At 35.9% G+C, this 27,030-nt stretch overlaps 1 protein-coding gene across 1 annotated transcript in view; it reads right to left on the reverse strand.

Annotated features, from left to right (window-relative positions):
- The window catches only part of LOC129233755 (protein henna-like), a 61,374-nt gene that overhangs the window by 27,218 nt on the left and 7,126 nt on the right, over positions 1-27,030 (reverse strand). Inside the window, exons 3-8 of the mRNA XM_054867734.1 lie at positions 20,215-20,349; positions 18,583-18,763; positions 6,763-6,857; positions 5,618-5,685; positions 1,850-1,900; positions 771-916 (exon numbers count right to left, since the gene is read on the reverse strand). Of these exons, the coding sequence (XP_054723709.1) occupies positions 771-916; positions 1,850-1,900; positions 5,618-5,685; positions 6,763-6,857; positions 18,583-18,763; positions 20,215-20,349 (676 nt within the window). The remainder of the gene's footprint in view (positions 1-770; positions 917-1,849; positions 1,901-5,617; positions 5,686-6,762; positions 6,858-18,582; positions 18,764-20,214; positions 20,350-27,030) is intronic.

A 27,030-nucleotide genomic window follows, 5' to 3' on the forward strand; every position in this document is an offset into this window, starting at 1 on the left:
CAAATTTACTTTAAAAACTCCAATTACTTTTTCATTTTCTACAGTCAGAAATTTTTATTTCATATACAAAGCGTGAGAACACGCTTGACTAAATATTGAGGCGTGTCTCCGATTTTCAATGCGCGAAATATGCTGTGGAGGCGTTAAAAATAACTCCAGTTAAAACCATGATCTATTTTGTGCCAGAAACTGGTAGGTGCTGTTCTTCAGTTTCTATTGAGAGGTGCTATAATCAAAAAGAAAAAAAACCACTTAGTAAAACACCCGTATGATTCAAAAATTAAAAAAAATCCCTACTGGACCCCTAATGACGGGTCTTTTTGAGAGTCGGAACCTATTGGTTTTGACCCTGATGCATATAAACAACCTTTACTCAGTTAGAGACCTTGTAATAAATAGTTGTAGGACTCCTGATTGGCCGGTCAACTCAAACGGGTCGGCCATGTTTTTTCTCCCATCAAATGGATTCAACAAATTTCGTTCCTCGGAAGTTCTGGATTCCCATTTCAATTCTCCCTCTCCCCTTGAATAATGCCTAGAAGACATGTCTTACTTCGATATTAAAAAAATATTAGAGCGTGCAAAACGATGGATGACGCATCCACGTGGTAGCCAATCAGAAGTCCCCACATTTTTACATGGTCTGTAGCAGAGAAATAGTTGTTTATATGCGACCCGCATACCCTCCCCCTGGGTGACCGAAGGACTAATTACAGTTCTTTGTTTCCCCCAGCATATATTGATAGAGAGCATATTGTGTCAAATTTTACCTTTCAAGAAGTTGGAAACATCTTCCAGCTGTGGTATGTTGTCTTCTCTGTATCCACAGTTTTCAATCATTAGAGGAAATATGTGATTGTGTTCTCTGCAGGCATGTGTGGGATATAATTTTGTGAGCTCTTTGAAGACTGTGCCCCTAAAAAATATGACAGGATAAAATCAAGAGTTTAGAGTAGCAAACTATGTGCCGGCAAAAAAAAAAAAAATCTTTACATGTGGTTGGCAATGAAAAACCTGACATACAAAGTTCTTGTCATGATTTTACTTGGCATGCTCACTAGTGATTTGGCCGAATACTGAATATTCGGCCTAGATTGTGACCGAATATATAATCGACTTTTCAAACGTACAAAACTGCAGTTTGTCAATACTCAAGAGTACCTTAGCCCTTACGGCACTGCAAGTTGGTGCAAGTTGTTTTGAAATCCAGGGAAGGGGTGTTTTTTATTCCATAGGGAACTCATAATGCGTTTTTAATCTGTTTCTTTTTAATTGACGATTTAAATCTTTGTGAAGCAATCTTCGAGGCTTGGTGAGCGTCAGCGAGCAGAGGGCGGAGCCCCCTAGTATTAAAAAAAAAATATTCCTTCCTAAAATTAATAAATTATCAGTAAACTCCCGATTATCCGCGGAATAGGGTGGCACGGTAACCGCGGATAAGCGAAAACCGCGGATAATCCGAACAATGGGTAAAATACAATACTACTGTTTATAATAGCTAAAAAATATGAATAAAACTCAAACATACATGTAAGTTATAGCTGAAAACATTGCTACATTGCATCTACTAACATTGAATGTAAAAAAATATAAGCATTTAAAGCTAAAAAGGAACAGTAACACAATCATAAGTTTAAAAAATATTTAATGACTGTTAAAAAAATTAATAAAATAAATTGTGAAAAGACCCGCGGATAAGCCGAGCCGCGGATAATCCAACCACCGATAATCGGGAGCTTACTGTATTACGAATTTAAAATAATTCTGAGAAGATTTGAACAATAATAATGCAGCATTTAACGAAATTAGTATGGTTAATGAAATATTGGTGATCTTGGGATAATCTCACCATGTTTTCGTTTCTTCATCTGTGTATTTGACTCTCGGTATGATTTGACCACTGAAAGAAAGAAAAAACGCAATACAATTGAAAGGAATTTTATATCAGTTAAGATGTAACAGTTTGATAACCTAAAAACTATAATTTAAAACTTCATTGTAAATTTTAAAGCATTAAATTTCTTTCAAAATCAATTTATAAATTTCCCAACAACATTTTCAAAATTCGATTCCGGAGTATTGAGAGCTTAGATTTTTATCATAAAATAAATAATAGCGTAAGAAGCTAAGTATATTTTCTTTAATGTGTTCAATTTCACAAAGGTGGCTCTTTAAAAACAATTTCATGAAGGCCTAAGATCTGAATTCAACTTTTAGCACTTAATGAGCTTCGAAAAATATTTTGCAATAAAAGTGACTCTAAAAAGCTTATCTCTATCTTCATTTTGATTTTAAAATTATCAAGACTAGAATATTTTTACTAGTTCTCTTCGGATGTTATCCTTATATATTATTTCTGTAGCCTGTTTTTGTCGTTACACGAGATTTTCTTCATTTCTTGATCGATTTCTTTGATTTACCCCTCATTTTAAAGCTTATCGTGCAGGCTAATGACGAAAAATACACCCAAGGTCTGAAAATTGTTTTTTATGACAAAAAAACCTGTTTTAAAGCACCGGACTGAGGTTTTCGGTTAAAATTATAAGTTAAACTTGCGTTGAGACCGACGAAGCTCAATGGCTCGATCGGCAGAGCGTTCGACTGGTAGCCAGAAGAACGAATGTTCGGTCTCAACCCGGACGATCTGCATCGAAATGTTAGACAAATATCACGCATTACATGAACACTTAAAATACAATAAATAACATAAGTGAGGCAATAAATGCGATGGGCTGATGGGCAACCTCCTTGCTGTTACGAAAACTTGATGCAACCTGTAGCTAAATTGGTTCTTAATTGTAAGGAGTTTTTTTTTCTTTTGGTTTATTTTTAAAGCATTGGCTCCAGTCAGAAAACTAAAGCACAATGTAAGCGAAAACACAAGTATCAGGTTTAAGATTTCTGAGTACAATGGAATAATTTTTTGTTCAGAAAAAGAAAGTCGTATACTGAAATGTAGATTTTTTCACCCTTACAGTTCATTAACAGTTTTTGACCCTTTGTACAAATAAAAAAATTACTACCCCAAATTGAAATTACGATTTTGTTTACTTAACCTGTGAATATTTATCAGAATGCGTAGTAAAACATTCAAATTACTAGCAACTCGATGGGTAAAATATAATTTGTTTTTCTACTTTCGGCAAAAAACAAATAGCCAATCACATTTTTATTACATTACAAAAGCTACGCCTAAGAAATGAACTTAGTTCAACTGACTTTGTATTTTAACCGTTCGGTGAAATGATGAACATGTGCTGCCAGCTAATCCATAACGGTTCAAGCAGCCTGCGATAACGAATTCATAAATTTTCAAAAATAGAAACACTTATCTTCAAAATATTATCTTACATATTATTTCTGTGGATTATTTATCTGTTAGTATGCAAGATCTTTCTTATTTCTTGAAGAAATCCCCCCCCCCCTCATTTTAAAGCTTATCGGGCCGGTTAATGACGAAAAATAGACCTATGGTCTAAAAATCAATTTTTCGGAAACGCCCCATGCTGTTGAAAACTTTGATGTAGCCTGTAGTTCTTATGCAATTTTTTTTAAAGCGAAATTCTAATACAATTTTCCATTTTTTTGCGTCGACTTCAGCGAAAAAAAAATCACAATTAACCTGTGTGTGTGTGTGTGTGTGTGTGTGTGTGTGTGTGTGTGTGTGTGTGTTTTAATAAGGCTTAAAAGCACTGGACTTAATTGTTCGGTTAAATTGATAAGTTTTTTTCGGTAGAGCGTTCGGCTCTAAACTAGCTGAACTTCAGGCTCTCCCGGAGCGTCCACAATTATAGCTAATTTAGATTAATATTACGCATTTCATGTCCTCACAACATACAACAAATAACACACGTAAGGCAGTAAAATAAATGCAACGGGATTGCTTCTTAGCGTTTCGACTCCTTTATGCAGGCTACGGTAATTTTTCAGATAAGTTGACTATTAATCGAAGGGTTTTTTTTTTCTTTTTTTCAAGCTTTGACTTCGTTCAGATAACTAAGCATAATGTAAGCATAAAAAAATTACATTTTAAAACTCAGACCTCAAGACCCTTTCTATGCAGAAAACCTTTTCCATTATATGCTGAAATGTAGATTTTTCCAATAGCAGTGTTCGATCTTTTGTATAAACAAAAAATACTACGTCAAATTGAAATTACGAGTTTCACTCAGTAAACCTTTAACTATATTCGAATAGGATGTTAAACATCAAAATTATTAACAACTTCAAAAGTAAGACATAATTTTCTACTCCTCTGTTTTCGGCGGGAAAAAAAAAATGCATTTTGTCTACGTTCGAAAGATTGCACTTAAAACACGAACTCAGTTCAACTGGTTCTGATTTTGAATTTTAAGTGTTCGATTAAAATAAAAACATGTGCTGGCGTTCAAGCCGTAACGATTAAAGCAGCCTGCTATGGGAGAGTGTATCAATTTTCAAAAATAAAAACAGTCATTTTCAATCTGATTTATTATTTCTCTAGAATGTTTGTTTCAATCGCTACGCGAGATTCCTTAATCAAATTCCTTTTTTTCCCGAATAATTTTAAAACGTATCATTCACGCATGGTCTTTTTTTTTCTTCCTTTCTTTTTTGGGGGGGGGGGGGGGTAAAAGCTTTTTTGCTGTTTAGTTAATGCACATTGCTTCAATAAATAGCATTCGAAAACGAAGGCGCAGTTGCTCGGTTGTTTGGAGTGTCGTACTGATACTCAGAATGTCTCCAGTTCGAATCCGTGCCAATAAATATCTCCTAATGCTTCTTTTTTTCCCGTCAGAGGCTCACATAGGCAGGATTGTATTTGCCACAACCCGTTTTTTTCACATGCACAATTACTGCTTTTCACGAGTCACTCAGTCACACTTTTAATGATATTTATGTTTGTATTGAAAATACGTACAACCATATAGTGAGCGATGATCACATTATCACAACATTGTATTTAACAAGATTTTGTTGCCGATGTCATCAAATTACATGCCTACTTTTGTGCGTTTACTTTTTCTCGTTTACTTGAATCCGTTTGCTTTTTTCGATTCTTCTTCATAATGTTCTTTTGTTGAAATTTTTAAAGAGTGAAATGCCACATGAAACAATTTGAAGCACAGTGCGGAGTTCCGCAGAGGTCGACTTGTTACTAAAAAAGGAGAAACCATTCTCTCTTTCTCTCTCTCTTTTAAGAGGAAAAAAAATGTTTTTTCCCGTGAGAATAGATATATCCCTTCTACTAGTGTTTGAAAGTTAATAGCATTTCGTGACAGTTATAGAGTGTGTGTGTGTGCATAGTTCCTTCTAGTTTTAATAAATCTTCTAATTTATTTTTAGAAGTGTGATTTTACAAAATAACAGCTAAATAAATTTGACTTTTATTTCCAATCATCGGGAAAAAAAAAAAAAAAATGCATTATCTGTTTTTAGGAAATTGAATATGAATCATTAATATTCTATTCCATTAACTGAGTTTCATATGTGAATCAAATTTTTTGTATCACGTTTTGCTTTTCTTGTAAATAACGTGCCAATAAATTACAAATGATATGTAAAAAAAAAAGAAAAGAAAAGAAAGAGAAAAAAATACGTTTCTGACAACCTGAGGACAAAAAAAAATTGAACTTACTGTCTGTAGTGGAACGCAATGTCTGCAAAATATTTCCTCCTAGCTCTGTAAGTAGGATCGGTGAATCCCTAAAAAACGTAATAAAAAAAATTGAAGCGAAAAGTATCATAAAATCGAAGACCACAAAATAATTTTTAGTCTGAGGTTTTACGAATCTAAAATTAACAGCCGAAATGAAACCAAGTTACAGTAACAGATTGTGTAAGACATGAGGATAACATAGCTGAAAACAGAACTGACATGCAAGCAAGCCCGTCATTTCGACGTTTTCCAGGGCGGGGGGAGGGGGTCGAAGATGTATTCTCAATGCAATTTATACCGAAAAAACAACCAGAACCAAGCCCACTTATGTGTAAATACATTAATATCTCAAAGCCATGTCAGATCAATCAATGGGGTTGTTTCTGTCAGTCAAAAGTACTACTTTTAGTCATTAAAATTGATAGAATAAGCAAAAAAAAAAAAAAAAAAAACACGGAGACAGAAAAACTTCTATTTTCCCAACAGTTATTTTTTATTTAATTTTTTTAAATGTCCCATTTTGGAAATAAGACGGGGTTTTTATGACGTCACAAGTAGGTACTTTGGCGCGCTACTTCATTACCGTGCTAAATGTTAACGCTTTGCTGTCAATCGCGTTGCCAGCTTATGCTAATTTGCGATGTGCACTAATTGCTTCAGTGAATGGCATTTCATCACTTGTTATGTCTTGTGCAGAAGCGTAAAAAATGAATTTCAATCGGCGCACCAATTAAAATAATTGTTAAAAAATATTAAACTTTGTCAAATAATTTAAAAAATGGTTAAATCCTATGTTTTCAAACATGCTCTTTCAGAAAAAATACTTTTAAAATTTCGAAAACAAACCCATTCGCCCCTCCTGACCCCTCCCCTCCTGAAATGACGGGCCTGCCCCTTCGGTCAGAGTTCCACGCCTTTTTTTTTTTTTTTAATTGGTCTCCACACAAAAAAGTAAGCGACTTTTCAGAATAACTATTTTTTAAACCGCTATACCGATCACAAGAAGCAAGAAACAGGTTTTTACATTTCGTCGCCTCAGAGCATAAGATATATCTTAGTGTTATATCTGGCATTAGATATCTTATGCTCTGAGGTGACGATATTTATGGTGATTATACACTTACCGGATGGTCAGCATCTAGCTCTGATCCATAAGTAAGAATGTGGTTCGCGAACATATCCAGTTCCTTGACTTTGCGAGGGAACCAGGGAACAGCGGCTGAAATAAAATTCACCATTCAGTTCATCACATAAATACGTTAGCGATGTTGTTTCCAAATTACCTATGATTTTACCATGGATGCATATTTCGGCTTCCTAAAGCACAAGTTACAGATTGACCTTGAGAGAGTTTACTTTTTCATGGGAAGAGCGATTAAAAGGAAATTTGCTCAGATAGTTGAATTAAGGTGCAAGCATGCTGTGGGAAGGCAAAATCTGCAATTTTCTCAATTCTCTTTTTTTTTTTTTTTCATTTCTGTCCTCTCTCTATAGTTCTTTAGCTATAAGGTAACGGCATCATAAGCAGACAAGGTACAGACAGTCATCAGTTTGGAGTTAAGTAATAAGAATTTTATGCGGGTAAACTAATGTTGCTGTGGCCATCTAGTGTTATCAGAGTGAATTTCATGAGCCAGTTGGCATTTACAAGGCAGTGGTGGAGGGTTAAGAACTGCCACCACGAGGTAAGCTGGTGTTTTATGTTCATTCCAATTTAATAAGGCTTTAGTTCTAAAAATGAAAAACTTCTGCACATTTTGAAGAGTAAAAGGGAATTTTGTCCAACTCTCATCTTTTCCTCATCCTATCTGTTACTGAGTATCATCAGATTTATCGGTGTCTGCAACTGTGGTGTCGGACCTTTTTTCGAAACAAAATTAACTAATTCAGAGAATCCAGAAGCTGCCAAACGTTAGACGAGATATAGTTGCATGGTAGAAAAATAGTTTTAAAAGTCTAAATACATTAAAAGACGCAGAAAATTGAGTTAACCTGAGAGCAATGTCTTAAGCATGTCTGTTAAAGGTGCTTTTACCCTAGTGTAGAAGCTTGTTTATTTGGTTTTCGCTGAAAATAAAGCATAAAAACAACGTCAAATTTCAACATTACTCTATTGCTTACATGGAATCCAAAAGTATTTCTTCAAATTTTTAAAAAGTTCATTCCTGCAGTTCTTCTTTTTACTTTCCCATGCACGACAGAATAGTAGTGAAATTCAACTTTGCTTCAACAACACTCCTCGTCTCACTAAACCACTCCAACAAGAACTTCCTAAAGGTTTCATTTCTGAACCTAGCGGAGCCAAATATTTTAAGCTCGATATTGATTTTCAGCAACAGAGTTCGTGTAGGGGAGACCGGGGCTATTATGTGAAGGAGTAAGTGTGCGAATGTTAAATAATTTTCTTGTTTTTGGTTTGACAGAGCTCTGAGTGAGCTGTTACGTAACCACGTAGATGCCTCGCTACATTCAGTGTATTCTCAGTGAAATCTGCCAACCCAAACGTGTTGCACGAGAGAAAGTTGTTTTTTTCGCAGCGTTAAGTATTTTTTTCATCCTTAGTTATTTTCTTATAAAACGTATAATAGTAGAGTAATTTATAAAAACTTATTAATATTGAATATCCCATGCTTCTACGCAACAATGACGTCTTATTCGGATTATTTAATGAACCCATTTTACAATCAGTGTAACTTGATTTCAATACTGCGACTTGGGGCTAGTAGGCGAACTTTTTTCGGGGTAAGTGCGCGAATTCGCAAATTTGCCCCAAGAAAAGTTTTTAGAGCCAAAACATTAAACAATTGAAATTTAAATTCAGTAAAATCTCAATTTAATGAAATAATTGCATAAGTTACATTATTCTTGATCTTATCATTTCTTTTATATATATGCCTATACAATAGCCAACATACCTGCTCTTCTTTCAGGAAATGAGAAATTACAATAGAAAAACCAACAACGGGAAAACCCCAACAGATGTAGTTCTGCATGTATGGTGCATTCTCTAATGGGTAGATGACAGCTGCTGAAATGTTTCCAGATTTCTTAAAGTATTTTGCTAAAAACACTAAATGTTCAAAGAAAAACCTCTGATTCTCTTCCTAGACATTTACGACTCCCACGTCAATAGAAGGGCTTGATTTTTGTAATGAAACTACTACACTACTAAAAATAATAAGAACACTAATCTATTTCCCGCCGCATTATAGCCATAAGTTATTGCCTCTTGATAAGAGTCTCTACATTGCTCAATGAAAAATTGTGTTGATTCCGCTTGTGTTTGCTGTGTCCGCTGGTGAATAATCCAGGAAAGTCAATGATGATTTACGACGTACCAACGGTGGCGATGGTAACAGCTGCTTTTCCACAAGAAGCAAGCCCCATAAATATTATGAATGGTTTCAAAAGAACTGATGTGCTTCCCTGCAATTCAAACATTTTTCAGGACTGACTTCATGCCAAGTTATATCACTGATCAGTCAGACTCCCAATCTCCTGGATCTATGAGTGAATCTGTTTGTCCCAGCATCAACCATGTTGGGAGCAAGAAATAACCCTGGATGTACCTCTCCTAGAGCAGATTCAGTTGCACTTCATTGAATAATTCAGATTTAGAGTTTCTTACTGAAGATAGCGCTATGTCTCAGCCAAACCCACATACTGAGCATTACTGCAGATCATATACGACTTCATTTTAAAGCTGGAGAGGGTTAGATCAAAAAAGGATGGAAACGAAATAGGTCTACAGCAATACTCTTTAATACTCCAGTCAAAAAGGCTCTTCAGAAAGAAAGAATCTTCGCAGAAAAACGCAAATTATCACAAAATTCCCCAAAACATACAACAAATCTATGAATCTAAGAGAAAAGGAATATAAACTCAAAAGAAACATAAAAAGGAAGAATGTAGGCAAATAAAATTATTCATTTCAAATAATGCTTGCATTTTTCAGCATTTACTTCTAAAATCAGTTAAACCTTTTATATGGTGTAACGGTGTATATGTATACGGTGTGGTGTGTTTTATATGGTGTATATAGTTATGGTGGTACCTAATTTTAAAGCAATTACAATACTAATTTTGCTTTTTTTCATTAATTGGTAAGTTTTACTTGCTTTCTTTGAAGCATCTTTGAGGCTTTATGTGAAATTTTCTGCATCTATTATGAATTTTTCTCAATTCGCTAACTTACCCCATACGATACGGCTCGCTAATAAAGTGTGCGAACTCTGCGAAGGTTCCCAAAAAATTATGTAAAAAATAGACAAAGCATAGTACTATCAAAACAAAAATGCGACTTGATTGCTGATACCATAGCAATAAAAGAAAAATTTTCTACTTTATTTACAATTTAAAAAAAAATAAAGTTTAAAAAGTTCGCCAACCATCTCCGGTCTCGCCTACTTTATGTAAGTGGCGGGTTCAGCAAAAGGAACTTCACAGGCAGGTAATTTCAGTTCCCTGGTGACATTGCGAGTAATATACACGACAAGGATTTATAACACTAAGCGCCGTGCTTGTGCATTGTGCTACGTCTCCATTGTGAGAAAAAAATATTTAAAGTAGGGTAGACCGACCAGTGAATGAACAGTTAAGCACAATTTCATTTTTTAAAAATCCTAGTAATTTTAAATTCTATTATACAGATCGTGATAGTTAAAGCATTTTCATTGATCTATGTAAATGTCTTTAAAAAATCGCGGGAACTTAAATGGTACCGCTTCCGACTCTTTTAGGTGTTTAAAGAAAAAATGGCACAATGACCCAGTGAATGAACACATTGAACCAGTAAATGAACACAAATTGGTCCAGTGAATGAACATGATAAATTTTAATTCAAAAAGAAACTAAGTTTCTTTAAGATCTATCTATCTATCGATCTATATAACTATCCATATCTATTTATCTATCTCTCTATATCTATATCTATCTATCTATCTATATCTATCTTTTTATATCTCTATCCATCTATCAATATACCTTTCTACCTATTTTTCTATCTACACATCTATCGGTCTATCTCTATGTCTATTTACCTGTTTATCAATGTACTTATCCATTTTTCTATCTATCTATCTATCTATCTTTATATATGTACTTATCTATCTATCTATGTACTTATCTATATATCTATCTACTTATCTATCTATCTATATATCTATCTACTTATCTATCTATCTATATATCTATCTACTTATCTATATACTTATCTATCTATCTACCTACCTATTCTATCTCTATATTTATCTACCTATATATCTATTTACCTCTTATTTTTTATATATCTATCTCTATAAATTCCTCTATCTATTTATCTATCTATATAAAAACATACATACATATCTAGCTATCTATTCTCTCTCTTTGTATATATATTTCTATTTCTCTATCTCTCTCTCTACCTGTCTATCTATCAAGAGAGATAAAGATATGGAAAGATAGATGTAGGTAGGTAGGTTAATATACAGATAGAGATATAGATAGATAAAAGATAAAACTCAGTAAAAAGTGCATTGTTTGCAAAGAAAAAAATAAAGAAATTATAAAATATATAATGAAATACATAAATAAATAAGCATATTGTTACAAATTCTGTAAATAGTAATTATTGTAGGAACGTAACCTGTAAATAGTTTCCCGTAATGAATATACAACCCCTTTTTCATTCGGCTAAAGTATACGACCCCTATTTTCTTTCTTTTCATTGATAACGGTCTACTACTTTACAGAAGCGTGTGGAATATTTGAGAAATTTCTTTTCGGTGTATTTAAGCCGTTAGCGATGGATAAACAGTTAGTTTCGATTGATATTTCGAACTGAGGAGCATTTTGCTCTGTTTATAGCGACGCATTTCGCTGTGTTGTTTTCGTATTTGGAAGTAAATACGTGTGTAAACGTTGAGTTTACGGTGTTGTGTGATAATTGCTTAATTGCTGATGAATAATTTAGCAGTTGTTGAAGATCTCTCCTGTACATAGTGTAAATAAATTTCCTGTGTTTTTATCAAGAACTGTGTCTTCATTTCAAGAAAGTGGAAGTCGCACGGAATCCGTTACAATTTGGCGCCCAACGTGGGGCTTCTTCAGGACTTTCTTGCAGTAAGTGTGACTTTGGATATTTTTTCATAAAGACTTTTTAAATTTGGACTTTATTTTTATGGTGATTACTCGCGCAATGGATGAACAATTAAAACAACTGCTTGATGCAATCAACTCTGTGAAAAATGATATGGCGGCTAATCAAAACCAATTGAAAAGTGACTTGACTGCAAGTTTTACTGCAAATCAAGAACAATTAAAAAATGAATTAACGACTAACCAAGAACTGTTAAATAGTGATTTAACTGCTAAAATTACTACAAGTCACGATGAAATGAAAAGTGACCTAACGTAGATGAAAACCATGATGGAGAATTACTAACCGCCATGGGAGATAAAGTCGATGCTCTGGAAGAAAAATTTGATACTGTGGAAGAGCGCATCGCCAATATGGAAAATAAGTTGGAAGAAGAAGACAAGAAATTGACTTCATTTAAGGAAGAAATAATTAAGGACGTGGAAAGGAGATTGGCGACCGCGGAAAGCAGCTCTGTACAGTTTGGCGCTCCCACATCGGTTGCTCGACCGTCCATTAAACTTGCCACATTTGATGGGAAAACTTCGTGGCAGGTTTACAAAACTCAATTCATGATAGTGGCGGAAGCGAACGGATGGGACTCTGCTACCAAGGCCTGTCATCTTGCAGCATCCCTGAGAGGTGACGCAGCGGAGATTCTTCAGACCCTTCCGGACAGCCAGCGCCTGGATTTCGCCGCCCTCACATCTGCGTTGGAGCTTCGCTTCGGTGAGAAGTGCCAGAAAGATTTGAGCCGACTCCAGTTGAAGTCCCGTTTCCAGAAAACTGGGGAAACCCTGCAAGAGCTTGCGGCGGACATCGAGAGACTGTCTCATCTTGCTTTTTGCGACTGTCCTGCGGATGTTCGAGACAACCTGGCACTCAACTATTACATCGACGGGGTTCGAGATCCGGAAATCCAGAAAGCTCTACGGATGGCGGATGTCAAAGACCTGAATTCTGCTGTTGTGTATGCGATGAGATACGAGGCCGCCCAGCAAGCAACCCGTGTGAATCGCCATCCCATCCGAACTCTGGAAGCTGATGAGTCTGATTCCAGGTCGTCCCACCTCGCTGAACTTGAAAGACAACTCGGTGACTTGACAAGACAGTTGAGCAGCATAACAGCCCAAAAGAAACAAGAGCAGAAGTGCTGGAAATGCGGTAGTGAAGGACACCTGCGAAGGAGTTGTCCGGCTCGCCAAGCTACGCGAGGGAAGGAAATCACCACCACTAAAGCTCTGCAGATTTCCTCTTCTAGTAGTGGCAGTGATGGACTTTTCATTTACGCACATGTAAATGGGAACCCCTGCAGACTGATTGTTGACACTGGAGCCAATGTGACAATCATTAGGACAGATGTGGCTCGTGAATTTGGATTGAAACTGCTGTGGACATCGCCACGCGTAAGTCTCCAGACTGTGACAGGTGACAAAATTGAGATTGACGGTAAAGTGGACTTGGAAATAGTGTTTGGGAATGCCACCTACCATCATACGGCATTCGTCGCTAATATCACGGACCCCTTCATTCTCGATTTGGACTCATTGAATACCCTAACCTAAGCAATAGCCTAAAAGGAGTACTGGTAGCATCTACGCTTGTGGACCTTTCTAAGGATGTAATTCCTGTGAGAGTCGCCAACGTGAGTGAAAGGCCAAGGACTATCCGGAAAGGCGAAGTGTTAGCAACTTGTACTCCCGTAAACTGCATCATTAGAAGAATCAATTCCCCCGAGACTGTGTCTTCTGAGTCCTTGACATCGAAGTTAATTGGGAGTGCACCCTTATCGAAGGATCAAAGAACTGCTGCGGAACAATTGGTGGACGACTTCAAGCATCTGTTTTCATCTACATCGGAGGATGTTGGCCGTACGAATTTAACGCAGCATAGGATTTACACTGGAGAACACCCCCCTATTAAACAGCATCCAAGACGACTACCATTCGCTAAGAAGGAAGAGGTTGAAACCCTTCTGAAAGAGATGAAGGAGAATGATGTAATCGAACCCTCATCCAGTCCTTGGGCCTCTCCCATCGTCTTGGTCCGAAAGAAAGATGGCTCCACCAGATTTTGTGTCGATTACCGACGACTGAATGAAATCACCAAGAAAGACAGTTACCCTCTTCCACGGATAGACGACACCTTGGACACTCTTTCCGGACACAAGTGGTTTTCGACCCTGGACTTGAAGAGCGGCTACTGGCAGGTTGAGATACACCCTGATGACCGAGAGAAGACAGCGTTTACAACTGGACAAGGCTTATGGCAGTTCAAAGTGATGCCCTTCGGCCTCTGCAATGCACCAGCTACGTTCGAGCGTCTTATGGAGACAGTGTTAAGAGGACTCTCTTACGAATCCTGTCTGGTCTACTTAGACGATATCATCATCGTGGGACGCAGCTTCGAAGAACATCTGGCAAATCTTAGGAAGGTGCTGCAAAAGCTTAATGAAGCCAATCTGAAGTTAAGCCCGTCCAAATGTAATTTGTTCCGCCGGGAAGTGAACTACCTTGGTCACATCATCTCTTCTGAAGGTGTACAAACCGATCCAGAAAAGGTGTCTGCTGTCAAGAGTTGGAGTCGTCCCGAAAACATCCATCAGCTGCGAAGTTTCCTGGGGCTCTGCACGTACTACAGGAAGTTTGTGAAGGGTTTTTCCAACATTGCACGACCTTTGCATAAGCTGACGGAGAGCAAGCAAAAGTTTGAATGGTCCAAAGAATGCGAAGATGCATTTCTACGACTGAAGGAGGCTTTAACATCAACGCCTATCCTCGCCTATCCTCAGCCTGAAAAATCCTTCATCCTAGACACTGATGCGAGCAACGAGGGCATCGGAGCTGTTTTATCCCAAGAAACTGACGGAAATGAACATGTCATCGCTTACTGGAGCAAATGCTTATCAAAGTCGGAGCGAAATTACTGCGTCACCAGAAAGGAGTTACTGGCCATAGTGAAAGCTGTAGAACACTTCCATCATTACCTCTACGGCCGAAAATTTCTGCTTCGGACAGATCATGCCTCATTAACTTGGCTTTTGAACTTCAAAAATCCGGAAGGCCAGATAGCCAGATGGATACAGCGGCTCCAGGAATATGACATGGAGATCAAGCATCGAAAAGGGTTATCTCACGGTAATGCTGACGCTTTATCAAGGAGACCCTGTCCTGAGAACTGCCACTATTGTTCCCGAATCGAGAAGCAGTATGGAACGACTAGCCCTACCGCCTATCAGGTGACAGTGACTCCAACATCATCAGAACCTGATCCATGGAGTGATGACCAAGTTCGAAAAGATCAACTTGAAGACCCCGACATAAAACCAATTTTAGAGTTCATGGAAAGTGACAGTCGACGCCCTAGCTGGCAGGACGTTTCCATCTTCAGTCCTGCAACAAAAAGATACTGGGCTTTATGGAACTCACTCCATTTACGGAACGGCGTGTTACACCGGAAATGGGAATCTGACGACGGTAAAACATCTAGGTGGCAGTTACTACTTCCCCGATCAAGGATTTCAGATGTTTTGAAAGAAATACATAGTAGTACGACTGGAGGACATTTTGGTGTCTTGAAAACCCTCAATAAAGTTCGGGAGCGCTTCTTCTGGAGCAAGGCGAAGGATGACGTGGAGAAGTGGTGCCATTCTTGTGACGCCTGTGCTGCTCGTAAAGGACCGAAGAAGAGAAGCAGAGGGAAGCTACATCTGTACAACGTTGGAGCTCCTTTCGAACGAATTGGGATCGACATCCTGGGTCCTCTACCAAGAACTGCTGATGGGAACAAATACATTCTTGTTTCCATCGACTACTTCACCAAATGGCCGGAAGCATATCCCATTCCAGATCAAGAGGCTACCACCGTAGCAGAGACTCTAGTCCAACATTGGATCTCGAGATATGGAACACCTTTGCAGATTCATTCCGATCAAGGGAGGAATTTCATCTCTGCTGTGTTTAAGGACCTATGTCAAATTCTCGGAATTGAGAAAACTAGGACAACACCACTACACCCACAATCGGACGGCATGGTGGAGAGATTTAACCGCACAATCCTAAATAATCTCTCACTTTTGGTCTCCAGAAATCAACAGGATTGGGACAAGAAGCTGCCTTTGTTCCTGCTGGCCTACCGCAGTGCTGTCCACGAGACTACCGGATATGCCCCATCTCAGATGCTCTTCGGACGAGAGCTTCGGCTACCTTGTGATCTCGTCTTCGGTCGTCCTCCGGATGCGCCTGCATCGCCTGAGGAGTACATCCAGGATCTCCAGGCCCGGTTGGAAGACGTTCATAACTTCGCACGAGAGCGAATCAACATCGCGGCGGAGAAGATGAAGACCCGATACGACACAAGGTCTACTGGACATGAATTCAACGAAGGCGACAAGGTTTGGTTATGGAATCCCATCCGACGGAAAGGTCTGTCACCCAAATTGCAGTCGCATTGGGATGGACCCTACAAAGTCGTTAACCGACTAAATGACGTCGTAGTGAGGATCCAAAAATCACCTAATGCAAAACCTAGGGTTGTACATTATGATCGGTTAGCCCCATACTATGGCCATAGTTCATGAGTATTATGTAAACAACCATGGTTGATAACATAAAAGCTGTAGATAATTTTTTTGCTTTTAATGTTTAGTAATATTTCTTGTTATTATTGTGTTTCCTATGTATCTGTTAGTTATTAATTAATGTGAATGTTTGTAAACTTTTGATAGAAGTTCGACACCATTTCTGGGGATTGTACTGCCCGGGACGTGCAGTCCTTAGGAAGGGGGCAATGTTACAAATTCTGTAAATAGTAATTATTGTAGGAACGTAACCTGTAAATAGTTTCCCGTAATGAATATACAACCCCTTTTTCATTCGGATAAAGTATACGACCCCTATTTTCTTTCTTTTCATTGATAACGGTCTACTACTTTACAGAAGCGTGTGGAATATTTGAGAAATTTCTTTTCGGTGTATTTAAGCCGTTAGCGATGGATAAACAGTTAGTTTCGATTGATATTTCGAACTGAGGAGCATTTTGCTCTGTTTATAGCGACGCATTTCGCTGTGTTGTTTTCGTATTTGGAAGTAAATACGTGTGTAAACGTTGAGTTTACGGTGTTGTGTGATAATTGCTTAATTGCTGATGAATAATTTAGCAGTTGTTGAAGATCTCTCCTGTACATAGTGTAAATAAATTTCCTGTGTTTTTATCAAGAACTGTGTCTTCATTTCAAGAAAGTGGAAGTCGCACGGAATCCGTTACAATATAAAACTATCTGCATTACAAAAAAGTACGAAAATGAAAATATCTCAAAGAAACTTCAAATTTCTTTTTAAATCAAAAGAACTTTTGCCAGTGTTCATTCACTGGGTTTTCGCAATTTTTCGTACCTAGTGACTGAACACTCCTCTACCTGAAAATTTACGCATTCTGCATTGACTGAAACAATTTAAATCCATAGCCTAAATATGTATACTTAATTTTTCTTTCGTAGAGTTAAAAAATAAAATTTCTCGATAAAAATAATATGTATCAAAATAATTGCTAGCACGAAACCAGCCTTATTATTTTGAAAGAGAGAAAAAACGATTCACGGCAGTAAAAATTTCAAATTTTTGCCAGGAAAAAAATAAGTATCCAAAGTAACCAATCAGGTGTCAGATAGCTTAGAGTATCAATAAAGAACGCTTTTGTAGTGAATTTATTCAGAAAAAAATTTTTGGAAGCTTATTTTTTTTTAAAAAATGATGCGCTGTTCATTCACTGGGTGGTGTTCACTCACTGGTCGGTCTACCCTACTTAGTAGCTATGACCTTTGCATGATACAAAAGGAAATATTCTGGACACAACACATAAAAAATGTGGCTATGGCAATCGGGAAAGCATCTGGCCACTCATTACAAGGTTTTAAATGAGAGAACCTTTTCTGTGAGGTTAATTATACCTTGCTTGATCACTTGGCAAGTTGTTTAACTAATACTGGATAACCCCCCCCCCCTATAAAATTTATGAACTGCTCGATAGTTAGATCGAAGAGTGGAGAATATTTACACTACAGTTCTCGGAGCGAACAGCAATTGATGCGGTTTCGCTGTAGACCATTTTGGGGAAGGATTAGGAACACTCTCACCTGAATAGTCAAGTGAATGCGCATAAGTACCACATTTGCGGCAAAAAAAAAAAAAGAAGAAGAGCCCACGCACAATCGATCAAGCACACACTCAAGCACCTCGTAAATGTTGAATATACGTTGCAGTTTCTCTACAACGTCCGTTTCTAACATTTTTAAAAAATTAATTGGCAACATCGAAACGTAAATAGAATTTACCTTCTAGAGTAGAGCATACCACATAAAATACCAGAATTTGTAATGTGGCTTGAAACTAAGTGTTCTGGGCTTGACCCTTCGAACCCCTTCTTGCTGCATCCCAGGATGGTGACACTATAAGAATTTGAAACCTGGTGCGTTACCTGGAAAAGGGTAACTGGATACGTGAACATGATCCCAGAGCTACATCATCGTCACAGCCTCATGGGCAAAACTGTTAGGCAAAACTTCGTATCTCTCCAAATTCATTATGGCGTTTAGCCAGATGTTCAGAAGAAATTTCTTGTATATACTGCAACAAATTTGTACGCTTGTCCATTACGTTTTTCAACCGAAAAATGTTTCGGTTCGTTAACCACACGTTCGTTGTTTGTTTTGTAAACCATAAAAATCGAAACTTCCAATTTTCAAAATAAGAATATACGATTCTTAACATGAATCATGGATTCATATTGGAAAAACTGTTATGATACGCATAGAATCCAAACTACTTACCAGTTTCAATTTCTTTGTGATCCCTCGAAATTACCGTCATATATTGCGATTTGGTACGTAGTTCTTCTATGGCTTCGTTGATGTTCCCTGATCGTGTGTCGCATTCAACCATAAATTCGTAGTCATTGTCTAACCGTTTGGATGACCGTGACTCGATGTGGTGCAAATTTATCTTATATTCCTGAAAAAAAAAAAAATAATAATAATGAAGACGAGAAAATGTAATACTTTATATCTTATGCAACTGTGTATTATTATAGCAAAAACAACGAATAAGAAAGATATGTTTAACTGTAGGATAAGGTGGGGCACATTGTTACCCGGGGTACACCGTTACAATGCACAATCGCACCTTTCTGTCTCTGTCTTTCATTTGTATGATGTTGGAACACATGTTTGTCTACCTCACAAGCAGCTATTTTTAAGCAGTTGTCTGTGCCACAGTGTACCACGTTTGAAAAATAACGAACAAAAAAGGTTTTTGTGTGATCAAACGACGAAAAAATAATTTTAAAGTTTTAAATTTCTTTCCGAGTGTATTATATTTAGGGAAGTCATGTGGGCTTTCCTCTTTTTTCAGTATATTTATTTACAAATTACCGTTAACTACATGAAATACACCGCTAACTCAGTCAATTCCAGTCGAGGACTGCAGTTTTGTGCTTATTAACACTCATTAGCCCGGTATAGGAGTAACTGAGCTGTTTTTTAAACGTAACCTAAGAGACTCACTTGAATTTTCTATTCGAATAGCCTCTCCAGGATACTTTGTTACGGGGCCTTGTATGACACTATACTGACAAATTACTGACAAACATTGAGGATAATAAGTATGACGTTAGCTGTTTAAGTGGAAATGGCAAAGTTGATAACCATTTCTACTTTCTTATTGTTATTTTCTCTTTTATATTTTTTTGTGAGATTGTGCCCCTTACGCTGCGGTACAGAGTACCCCCAAATACGGGGGTAAGCGTTATGATCGCCTGATTTAATTAAAGTGCAATTTAAATTAAGTAGTTGCCAATAATATTAATGTTTAAATAATTTTAATTAAAGAGAGATTGTTATCGTTTATATCCATACCGAAAATAAGCTGATTAAAACAATATTTTCGACGTTACATTCTAGTTTGTTCTTTTCTGTAACACTGTACCCCACCTTACCCTATAATAAATAGGATCTGAAATGAATTAAAGTTCTAAAGATATTGAAATGCAAAAGGAATCAATTATAAATTGAATCTTGTAATTTTCTAAATGGGAAGCAAAATAGGAAATAAAATTGCAATATCTCTAACTTGTATTTCGAACTTGATCGCAGAAGCATAGAAAAGGTGTGAAGAAGAAGAATTTAATATTTGTTCGAAACAGAGTAGTTTTAAATTTCCCATACAAGCGTGAAAATCGAAAACAAACCTGAAACCTTTAGTCAAGCGTATTTTCAAGCTTTTTACCTTAAATAAAAATTTAACATCATGGAAAATGGGGGAAAAAGTTACTGTTTGACTACAGATTGTATGTAATTTGGAAGTGATGATGACGACGACGACGATGATGATGGCAACACTAATTAATGATTTTAAATGAACAACATAACAGGAATGATAAACGAATATTGTTTTGATGAAATTACCTTGAATATTTTGAGGGCTTCAGCTAGAGCTCCCACTTCTTCATTTAGTGAAAAAAGAACAACCATGGCGTGTCGATTTCTTTCTTCTGAATCTTGACGAGAATAGGTCTCCCCGTTCTTTCCAGGGGGCACATCCTGCGAATAAAAAGAAATTAATTCGTAAGATAAACTTTTTCTTTTTTTCGGGGGGGGGGGACGCAGAATGGAAGTATACATCTGGGCTGAGTAAAAATGCAAAATAACTTATGCTCTCGTTGCTGTATTAAGTCCGAAATAAATTACCTTAAATGATTTTTTTTTATTTTTTTTATTGTTAGTATTGATAAAATCTGAGTGTTTCAGTAAAACTAAAAATATCTAAGGCTTATGTAGGCAATAGCTAAAGAAAACTAAGTTTATCTTTTAGAATCAGTATAAAAATAATTATTAAACTAAAAAAGTTTTAATACAGGTTTTAAAATGAACTGAAAAGTATAGAATAATTTCTCAAAGCTTCATATAGATTTAAAACCCCATATAGTTTCAGAATTTTTTACCTATTGTCTGAAATCTTTACTAATAATGAAACTGTAAGTCTGTATGTCTGGATGTCTGTTACACGCATAGCGCCAAGACCGTTCGGCCGATTTTCATGAAATTTGGCACAAAATTAGTCGTAGCATAGGGGTGAGCACCTTGAAGCGATTTTTCGAAAATTCAATTTTGTTCTTTTTCTATTCCAATTTTAAGAACATTTTACCCAGCAAATTATCATAACACGGAACCGTAACATGGGCGAGCAAATTAACATATCAAATTGGCGAGAAATTCATCATCCATTATTTGTAAATATACAGGCAAGCCTAATGACCTTTTCATTTTTTACTGCGGGCAAAGCCGTGCGGGTACCGCTAGTTAATAATATACAGAAAAAACTGGGCGACACCACGCGAGAAAAATCCGCAGGTCGCCCAATGTTTTGTTCTTATGAAGAACAAAACAGGTTTATTCATTTATTCATTAAGCTCTTTTTTATGAAAGAAAAATCTGAAAGTGAGTTGCAAAACGCAATTTACAGATGCAGTTGTTTTCAAAATTTGCCGTTTTTATACAGTTGTATGTATTAACGTCAAAAGAAGAAAAATATTTTTATTGCCTTTGCAATGCACATATGTATTTGCATATAAACCAGGATTTTGAAGTAAGAAATTAATACTACATTTTATTAGAACTTTGCCAGCGGTTTCTTAATATGGGGAGTTGAATAATTAATTAGACAAATTAGTATTGCAAAATAGGCTCTAATTCCAAGCATAATCTTTCTGCACGTTTATATTTATTAAAATAACTACTATGTCAATGCAATTACAAATACAACTGTAAGCACATAATGTAATTAACTACAGCAATAAAATTCAAAAAAGAATATAAATAAAAAATAATAATTAAATCCGTGAGCTGTGTGCAAAGAAGAAAAGAAGCAGTAAACTAAAATTGTAAGTTAAAACAAAAATAGATTGTAAAATTTATGAAAACTACAAGTGTTAATTAGCAAAATACATTATTAGTTAAAATGAACAAAGTACAAATGCTTGTTATTACCAACTACTGAAACGTTATAATTAAAATTAAGAGTAAAAACTCAGAAGAAAATTGATGCCAATATTAAACTTATCCTATACGTATATAGTATTTGTAATTTCCTTTAAAAAATACGAAAATCAAAGCTGAAATTTTAAATATAAATAAAAAATCCAATACTTTCTTCTATATATTAGATATAGAAGAAAGTAAAAAAGTTTTAGTAAATAGATAACAGTAACATCCTTTACTACATGTCCTGCTATAGCATGAACCACAATCCACTTGAGGAAGGGAAAACGCAATGAATTGTTGACTGTGAATTGCAAATGACTGAATTCCCTCAACAAGTGAGCTGAGATGAATACCTTATAAAGTAATGGCGAGTTTTTTTTTTTTTTTTCGAGGCGAATTCAATTGAATTCAAGATAAAGAATTCGAAGCGTCTTCAAAAAAAAAACACGAAATAAAAATAATTGGAGTTTTAGCACCTCGAATTCAAATTATGTCTTTAGCAACCAGAAATTGCGACAGGACCCTACTCGTTGCGTTTCTATTTCTACAAATGGCTCCTATCGCAATCATAAATGCGAGAACCATAATTTGAATTTAAGATGTCAAAAAATTCAAATTGGATATATTCCAAAGGATATAGTCTAGAGTAGTGTTTCTCAACCTTTTGTGACCCACTGACCGGGATAGCTGTTGAAAAAGAAAAAAAAAAACATATATTCGCAGAGTGTTAAATAAATTACTTCTTACTCGGGAACCCGTAAAAAAATTGTTGAAGGCTGTAGGTTTTTTCTTTTTTTACAAAGTAATACGCAATAACAATAAATGAAAGAAAATTCAACTTGGTATTAAACAACTGTCACAAAAATTAGCTAAATATTGTAATAATTATACATAAGTAATAAAAATTACTGAAAAATCACAGAAAATTACAAAAATTGAACACAAAATTCGTGTAAAAATATCGTAAAGATTATTATTATTAGTACTATGGGGGGGGGGGGTTCCGAGTAAGAAACTTTTTTTAACGTGAGCGATGAAAAGTGTCTGAGGAACGGTCAAATTTTCTGCGAACCGGTACTATTCCACCGGACCATCGGTTGAGAATCGTTGGGCTAAAGGGCATTAACTAAATTCCCAAGCCTAATGAATAAAAATCCCACAGGCCATTGGATATAGTTCAGAGATCATTAGATATAGTTCAGAGGCCATTAGATATAGTTCAGAGGCCATTGGATATAGTTCAGAGGCATTAGATATAGTCCAGAGGAGTATTAAAAATTAAAAAGAACCGGAATTCAACTACGGTCAAGTGTAAACAATAAGCAATTCGTGATTGCTCAAAAAAAAAAAAAAACTGCTGAAATAATTTACTCACAACACGGTTGTGTGAAGACAGAGAACGCAGATCAACACTCATCTTCAGGTAATGATTTCCAATGTTGATCAAAGGGTAGTGGAACCAATTTTGAATCTAAGCAATCGAGATCAGCTCATTTCATAGAGCCACGAGGCGGTGACGTTTCCTTCTAGGGATGAGAAACGGAGATCTGACCTTGAACGTTCCGTCACCCTATCAATTGACGGGTGTCTTGCAGTTTTGTCAATAAATCAACGTGAATTGAATTTATCTTTCACTCGGAGGTGATACGCACTCAGTATGAGGGCAACATGAACAAGAACAAATATTTTGCTCGGAAAATCAGGTGGCAATGGATAAACAAAACTCTGTTGTTTGTTGTTATGTGCGAAACTGTTGGATAATCTCGATTATCCTAAGCAAATCTGCCAACCGCTTTCGGAAAAAAAAAAACTTTCGGAGAATCGATAATGCTTCAATTTTCAGATCACTCACAGTCACATATCGCACCGAGATGACAATAGTGGCGCATCTCAAAAAAAAAAAAAAAAAAAAAAAAAAAAAAAAACACTGGAGAAATATTAAGGTTTTTTCAAAGTACGCGCTTAACATTTATAATGTTATGTTTACTGGTTGGCTTTTGTAGTCTAAAATAATAAACTGTACTTAAAGTTCGAAAAATTTTCTTCTAAACTGAAATTTTAATGATGTGTCTCCAAGGGCGCCCATATGCAAAACTTTAAGAGGGAGCTCAGATATTTTCCCCATGGTGTAGCAGAATATTTTCCCAATGGAAACCGATTTCAGTGCAGATTAGAGTTAGTAAAATTTTACATTTTTAATAACTTATTCATTTTTGGCTGGAGAAGAAATGTGCTTGTATTTTTGCAAAGAAAAAAGTACTAAAAGCAAGAAAGTTCTAATTTCTAAGAGAGAGGGGCTTTAGCCCCCACTTGCCCCCCTATATGGGCGCCCTTGTGTGTCTCTATTGCTTTTATCGTTCGTGCGTCACCCCGCACCAGTTATATAAATTAACTTCGCAAGTTTGATGGCAAGAAAGAGCATTCAATTCGTATTTTACATCAATAAGAAGTGACTTTTTTTTACATAACTGTTCTGACTTCTCTTTACACAATGATAAGTCCGTTTGTTCAAATTTTGGGGTTGTGTCAATTTCTGAATTCAGGGTGTGATACGTTGTTTCTCCTTCTCGTTACAAAGCCACTTCATAAGAAATGAAACTATAGCAAATCAGAAACATTTTAATTAATTTATACACTAACAGTATACATTGTTTCTTGAATTTAAATTTTGAAATGTCTTTTATACACAAGTAGTAGTTTCATGAATGAAACAAAATGAACTTCGGTTAACAGAGAGTTTCGTACAATAAAGTTTCGGATAATCGACGTTTTACTGTATGCTTAAGGTTTAGACCACTTCCATCTTGCGAAATGGTAATAATATTTTTTGCATCTTAATTTTTTGCTGGACGTGGGCACAAACGACCAGTGCGCAATAATTGTACTGTAGAGGCATATCCAGGATTTTTCCAAGGGGAGGGTTTGATCATACGATGATTTTTAATGATATATATATATATATATATATATATATATATATATATATATATATATATATATATATATATATATATATATATATATATATATATATATATATATATATATATATCATTAAACATCATCATAAGAAGTTCACAATTCAACCTAATTTTTTGTCAACGTCCCTTGTATACGCCACTGTGTATCTGGTATCAATCCTGGGAGGACTCTGGCTTGCTGAAGAAGACGAGATCATTCTTCGCTTTTGTGTGCAAACAGATTTTCGTTCTTTGACATAGATTGAGGCAAATTCTTTATAGAGATAGTTCGCCCACCTCAGTCTGGGTATGTCTCTTCTTCTAACTCCTCACTCCTGTTGGCTTAGCCAGGAAAAGTACTTCCGTCGTTTGATCATCACTCATTCTCAAAACATGTCCTGTCAATTTCATAGTTGGATTTTATATTTCAAAATTTCCGATTCTCCTTTTCCAGGCTCCGTCATGGCAGAGATCGTCAAAGATGGATCGGAGGATATTCCCCTCAAAAATTGCCGGCAGAGACGCCCCGACGGGAAGTCACGGAGGTCAATGTGCCCGTCTAAAGATTTCCTTCTTTGCCAAATTTTGTCTGACGATTCGGCAAACTTAGAGACATAACGGAAATATTGCAATTTTTAATAACTCGAATGTCCCTTTTCATTAAACAGAGGTGTGAAAATTATTAGAATAATTGTGATTTTTTCAGTTTTCTTCAATGATTTTGGTAAAAACTTACAATAATTCTTGAAGGATAGTTTGTATTGTTGTTCCAATCAACTTTTCACTCCTTTAGAATAGTTTTGGGGACATTATTTTGTTAAATGCTGGAATTTAAAAAAAAGAAAATCATTTCATCCAAAATAATGAAATTGTTGCATTGCATAAAGAATGCGTTTGGTTAACAATCGAATTTAAGATGAAATTTTAAAGTTGTCTGATTGCGGTGCTAGTATTTTATTTTTTTTCCTTGGGTTAGCATCAGTATTTTTTTTTCTTAAAGCAATTTTTTTCGCAGTTTTAATTTGTTTATAATCGGTAGCTTTATTTTTCTTTTTTCAAAGGATTATTGCACAATCATGAGTGAAGCAAGTGATATTTGTCCGAAAAGATTAGCACTGATAAAGTGTATCGTCTAAGAAAATAACTATGCACAACAAGAAATCACTAAAAAAACTAAACATTTTGCAAGCATCTGTGTGGTGAATACAAAGATCTTTTGACTTCTAATATGAATACATAAATTCCGGAGTAATTAAATACAGTAGAAATTTACTGCAAGGATCGATGGAAATTAATTCAAATTTCTAAAGGTAACAGAAAAACAAATGATTATGATCAAAAAATCTTTCTACAAACGTATGGAGTGAATGTATGTGATTTTCCTATCCGTAGAAAGATCATCTCAGTTGAACTCGATAGAGATTGAAAGAACTAAAATCACATTTACTATGGAAAAGCAACTTGGTTGGGCAAAAAATTGTGGATGAACAATTTGTAAGTAGTTGGAGCAAGGTGAAAAATATTAATTTTCCTTTGAATATACAGTTGAATTCAAGTTGCTCAATACTTTTCCTGAAATCATATTTATTGCATGCTGACTAAAGATTCAGAACTTTGTAGTTAAAACTTTTTTATGAGACTATTTCTTTATAAATAACATTCCTTAAGGTACTTTTTTCTTTTAGGTATAGTTTTCTGATCAATCAATGTTTCAAATATCAAAAGAAAGCATTCAGTATGTCAGGAGAAGTACCAGTAAAGTATTTTCCCCGAACTTATTTGTACAAAAGGCTAAACAAGAAACCCAAGAAATGGATTGGAGCAGAATTTCTACCCTGGGTGCTGGATGTTTATGCATTGTAGAAGGAATGATGACCCAGCATCAGCATGAAAAAGTGCTGGAGCAAAGGTTCCACAATTAAAAGATTGGTTTCCAAATGCTGATTTCAAAGTCATGCGTGATGGAACTCTCTGTCTGGAAGCTTTATCTGTGATATAAGTTTTGAATGAAAAAAATATATAAACTCTTCCATGGCATAGAAACTGTTCAGATATGAACCCAACAGAGAATATTTTAACCATTGTGAAAAAAAACATATAAAGAAATAGATTTTTACAAACAAGAACAGTCTGACAGAAGGGCTCATCCAAATTAGGCTCTGCCAAAAAAATACAAATTAAATGCCAAAAACTTATAAAAAGTATGCCAAGACGTATCGAATCCTTAATTAAAAAAAACAAGGGGATGCACCCTTAATATTAAATGTAGGTATAATTTTAA

The sequence above is a fragment of the Uloborus diversus genome, unplaced genomic scaffold, assembly GCF_026930045.1.
Source record: "Uloborus diversus isolate 005 unplaced genomic scaffold, Udiv.v.3.1 scaffold_694, whole genome shotgun sequence".
Lineage (NCBI taxonomy): Eukaryota > Metazoa > Arthropoda > Arachnida > Araneae > Uloboridae > Uloborus > Uloborus diversus.